The sequence below is a fragment of the Triticum urartu genome, chromosome 3 (genome assembly GCF_003073215.2).
Source record: "Triticum urartu cultivar G1812 chromosome 3, Tu2.1, whole genome shotgun sequence".
In the NCBI taxonomy this organism is placed as follows: domain Eukaryota; kingdom Viridiplantae; phylum Streptophyta; class Magnoliopsida; order Poales; family Poaceae; genus Triticum; species Triticum urartu.
Genome location: NC_053024.1, coordinates 477,771,620 through 477,776,393, shown reverse-complemented (window position 1 = coordinate 477,776,393; position 4,774 = coordinate 477,771,620). Strand labels below are relative to the sequence as shown.

General features: G+C 54.7%; 1 protein-coding gene across 1 annotated transcript; it reads right to left on the bottom strand.

Moving 5' to 3' along the window:
- Positions 1 to 1,230: 1,230 nt before the first annotated feature.
- LOC125546884 (mitogen-activated protein kinase kinase kinase 17-like) lies at positions 1,231 to 4,161 on the bottom strand. The gene is made up of 2 exons (XM_048710984.1): positions 2,770 to 4,161; positions 1,231 to 1,647 (listed from the first exon to the last, which is right to left on the bottom strand). The coding sequence occupies exons 1-2, from the start codon at positions 4,081 to 4,083 to the stop codon at positions 1,231 to 1,233; spliced, it is 1,731 nt and encodes a 576-aa protein (XP_048566941.1). The 5' UTR covers positions 4,084 to 4,161.
- Positions 4,162 to 4,774: the final 613 nt, after the last annotated feature.

Below are 4,774 nucleotides of genomic sequence, written 5' to 3'. Positions count from 1 at the left end.
CGGAGGAATCACCCTTGGTGAATTCCACTCGATGTAATCATCAAGGTGAACGTAAGAGGAACCACCCTCGAGTTTCACACTTGAGGGGTTGCATGACAAAGTCGTATCGGGAGTGGTCAAGGAGGAATCACCCTCGATGACCACGACCGAATAGCTACACTATAGAGATCTCATCAGGAGTGATGTGCGAGGTATCACCCTCGGCACTCGATGGTAACTCTGCAGAGTCGAGCAACAAAGGGGCGTGGTGTGATGTGAGGTGTCGGGCTCTGGTCGTCAATCACGTTGCTCGAGTCATCGATGATGAAGCAGGGGCAACAAGGACAAGGTGGGGGTCACTGATGGATCACTAACCAACCTATACTAAGCAGTTTAGGATAAGCAGGTAGGTAACAACAGCAGGTACAAAAGCAGGCTATGCATCAGAATAGGAGCAATCAATTATAGTAGAAAAATCTAATGCAAGCATGAGAGAATGGAATGGGCGATATCGGGATGATCAAAAGGGAGGCTTGCCCGGAAGCTCCGCTGAAAGGGAAGAAGGGGTCGTTGTCGACGTAGTCGATCACAGCGGCATCAACAGCGGTCTCAGGGTCTATCGGAGAAGAAGAGGGGGAAGAAACAGTAAATACAAGGCACACAGAGCACCACAAGGCATAACATGGCAATACACAGCGCTAGGAGTGCTCTAACACGGGGATACACGATACCGGCAAAGGAGGAACATCCGGGAATGTTTTCCCAAAGTTTGCAGTTTTCGGGCAGACGAACCGGAGGGCAACGGTTGCATGTTCTCTATGCTAGGGACGTGTGGCACACGAACGGACTGCGTATTCGGATTCATCTTGCTTTTCTGAGCAACTTTCATGTACAAAGTATTTTAATCCGAGCTACGGTTTATTTTCTATTAATTTTCAAAGTTTTAAATCATTTTTCAAATTAACATATTCAATTTAAAAGGAAAACATGGTTATGACATCAGTCGGACATCATCATGACGTCAGCAGTCAACAGATCAGTTGACCTGGTCAAACTGATAACCGAGCCCACTATCATTGTCACACTTTACTTAAAGAGACTTTAGTTAACTAACCATGTAATTAGGGTTAACTAAACAGTATTAATTAAGTTAATATTAATTAACTAATTGCTACATTAATTATTATTTTTAATACTTCTCTTTTTTTATCTTAACCAGGGGTTGGGCCCCGCGTGTCATACTCACAGGGCCTAACGGGGCCGGCTAACGGGTGCGCGGGGTGGGCGTGCGGCCATGGGCGCGAGCACGCCCGGCCGGGCGAGCAGAGGGCATTGGTGGCCGCGGCGGCCCGGGCCCTGGCGAGGGCGGTCGCCCGCCGAGCAGCAGCGGCGAGAGGCCAGGCGGGGCACATCAACGAGGAGGCGGACGCGCGTCCAGGGGGTCGCGGGCGCGGTGACGGACAACAGGGGCAGGGGCGACGCGAGCGGCCGGAGTAGCCAGGGCACGGCCGCCGGTGAGTGGAGGCCAGGGATGGGGCCATGGCAGACGGTGCGGCGGGGAGGCGGCGAACGAGGGCTGGCGACGAGGAGCGGGAGGGCGCGGCAATGGAAGGGTTGCAGGTGCGGGCGCGCACGATCAGCGAGCAGGGGAACGCGACGGACGACGTCCTACAACAGGACAGAGAGGAGAGGGGGGAAGGCGCTCACGAGGCCCTGTAGAGGTGCTAAAGCGAGCTCGGGGAGGCGCCAGAGCTCGGGGCGGCGGTGGTCGACGACGGGGACGGCGACGGCGCGGTGAGGTGGCGGTGTTCGGGGAGGAGGTCGAGGCGTCCGGCGTGGCGACGGGGACGGGGCGGCGGTGCGGTGGTCCGGCGAGGTGGCTCCGGGCGGCGGCGACGGGCAGCGCCGGGCGGGCGACGGATAACACAGAATCACGCCGCGAAAAGCCCACCAAATAACCTCGTTATAAATAAACATACAACACACTTCATCATCTCCAACACCGGTCAAACTAAATATTCCATCAATGTCCAAATATAGTGGGTGTTAATTTTTTGGAAAGTCAAGTTTCTTTAACTTTAACCAATTTTAGAACAAAAATATCTACATCCACAATATTAAACAAAAATATATGAAAATTCACTTCATGATGAACCTAATAACGCCGATTTGATATTATAAGTTTTGGTATATTTCTCTACAAATTTGATGAAACTTAAACAAGTTTAACTTTTTAAAAAATAATAAAACACCATGTATTTTGAAATAGAGTGAGTAAAGAAATCTAAGAATCACAACAATATCGATGACACAGCAAAGCACGTCCAACCCTTCTAGTACTAATTAAATTGTATCCGCTCGGCTTCAAAATGGCGCCATGACGATGCACCGCATAGCGAAGCCGTGTGCTCCAATAATGAAGAAACTGACACTTGGAAACGAGAAATATTCCACTATTCTGTCCTCAAGGCTGGCCGGAGAGAAACAAATCCGACTACTTTACCGAAGGGAGATGGATTTCGCTGGATCGCTAGCTACTACTCCCTTCGTTCCATGATACATGTTTTTCCTTTTCAAAATATAAATGTATCTAGACATGTTTTAGTATATAGGTATATCCATTTTTGGATAAATGGAGTATTTTGGAACGGAGGGAGTATCAGTGAGCAAATACGATCCAAGTTGGCTGGAACACAGGAGCTGTAATCTCGACGTCACTCCCATGTCGCTTCAAGTAACTGAATCTCGAACCGTCACGTTACATGCTCGGATCTGTAACGAAAAGCATACGCACACGAGGAATGTAGTACCAGAGAGATGGTTGGTCGCAGACTTTGAGATTTTGAGCAAAAAAATGAATTCCATTACTCTGTCTTTGTTACAATGACGGTCAAAACTCAATTTTTCATCCCCGTCGGATTGAAACGGGTGAGATTTTTTTCTACAGCTGCCTAAATGCACGGGGCGCACGTAACTGTACTGCCAAATGGAAGAGTCGGTCACCACTGCATTGCGCGGTATGCCGTTGCTGTCGTCAGCAGCAACCGCAGACGGCTCGCGCTCTGCGTCTGATTCTTCGGGCCAAACGAGGTCGTAACCCACATCGGCCGGCGGCGAGTCAGCGCCTCTGTGGACCTGGTGGCACACATCGATCCAGCCATCTTCCGAGTCCCAGTCCGGCAAGGCCGAGTTGCCGCAGGCCAATGCCCCGATCCTCTCGGCCGGCGTTTCGTCCGCCTCCTCGTCGTCGGTGTCCGAGTCCCAGAGTGCGTCCTGCAGCGTGCTCTTGGGAGACGTGTATTGTTGCTTCGCCGGCGCGGCCTTGTAATCGCCGGCGGCAGCGGCGGAAGCAACGAACGGGTGATCCAAGAGCTGCGCTCCGGTGGACCTGTCGCTGGGCTGCCTCCTGAAGCATCCGTCCAAGAAGTCCTTGGCCTCCGCGGAGAGCCACCCCGGCACCTCCGGCACGGCGGCGGTGTACCCGATCCGGTGCACGGCCGCGAGCAGATCGTTCATGTCGCTCCATGGCGCGCGGCCAGTGGCCATCTCGACGACGGTGCAGCCGAGCGCCCACACGTCGGACGCCGGCCCCTGCTCCTCGCCGCGCGCGACCTCCGGCGCCATGAACGCCGGCGTGCCGCCCATCGGGAGCAGGGAGTCCACGGCCCTCGCGCAGCCGAAGTCGGTGAGCCTGGCGCGGCCGTCGCCGCCGATCACCACGTTCCGTGCCTTCACGTCCCCGTGGACCAGCGACCTCGCATGGAGGTACTCCAGCCCCCTGGCCACGTCCCCGGCGTACGCCCGGATGGCGGGCTCCGGGAGGCAGCCCCCGCTCCTGGCGGCCTCATCCGCGAGCGAGCCGCCGGGCGCGAACTCGAGGAAGAGCTGGTACTCGCCGCACTCCGCGGCGCGGGAGCCGAGGCAGGGGATGATGTGCGGCGAGCAGAGCCCGGTGAGCACGCTGCCCTCGCGCTCCAGCTGCGCCGCGCCACCGGCGGCGGCGGACTTGACGGCCAGGAGTTTCCCCGAGGCCTCGTCGGACGCGAGCCACACGACGGCGCCAGACGCGCCGCGGCCCAGCGTGCGGATCCGCCTGAGTTGCATCGTTGGTCGTCGGTGTTCCGGTTGGATTGATTCTGAGCTGACTTTGTATGCGATGTGAGGATGGACAGGAGGGTTGGTGCGCGAGGTGTATTTATTATATGTGCGGAGTGGCGTGCGACGAGGAAGAGACCAGCATTGGTTGGGTGCGCGGAAGGAACACGTGCGAGAATGGAGCTCGCAGCGTTTCTGTGCGCGGCTGCTGCTAGAAATGAAAAGGCCTTCTCCTCTGTTCTCCGGCTGCAAAGGAAGGTGTAACGAACGTGGGGGTCTTATTTTGGTCATGGTATTTTTGGCGTGTCCTTTCCCGTCGTTTTTCTGCTGCCTTTGCGTTTGTTTGGCGGATCTGGATCAGCTCCAGGGGTAGGTGCGTCGGCGCCTGAATTGAATTGTGATGCAACATGATCATTGTCGACGTATACGATGATCATTCTACTCCGACTTTTAAAAATAAAAATAGTGGATATATACTAGCGTTGCTTACTTGCTTCTCAGTAAGTGTCTGGGTGAAGTGTCATTTTGGCTCTCCACGTGACGTGCTCCGGAGCCGAGCCTAACCGATAAGGCCTCCTCGACGCGTCGTGTTAGTTATGTGCCTCGCGGTTACGTCCCAGTCTCGCCTTGGACATTTCTCTCGTTAGGCTTTGTCGTACAACGTCGACACGTCCATCATCATCCAGTCCATCGCCGTTTG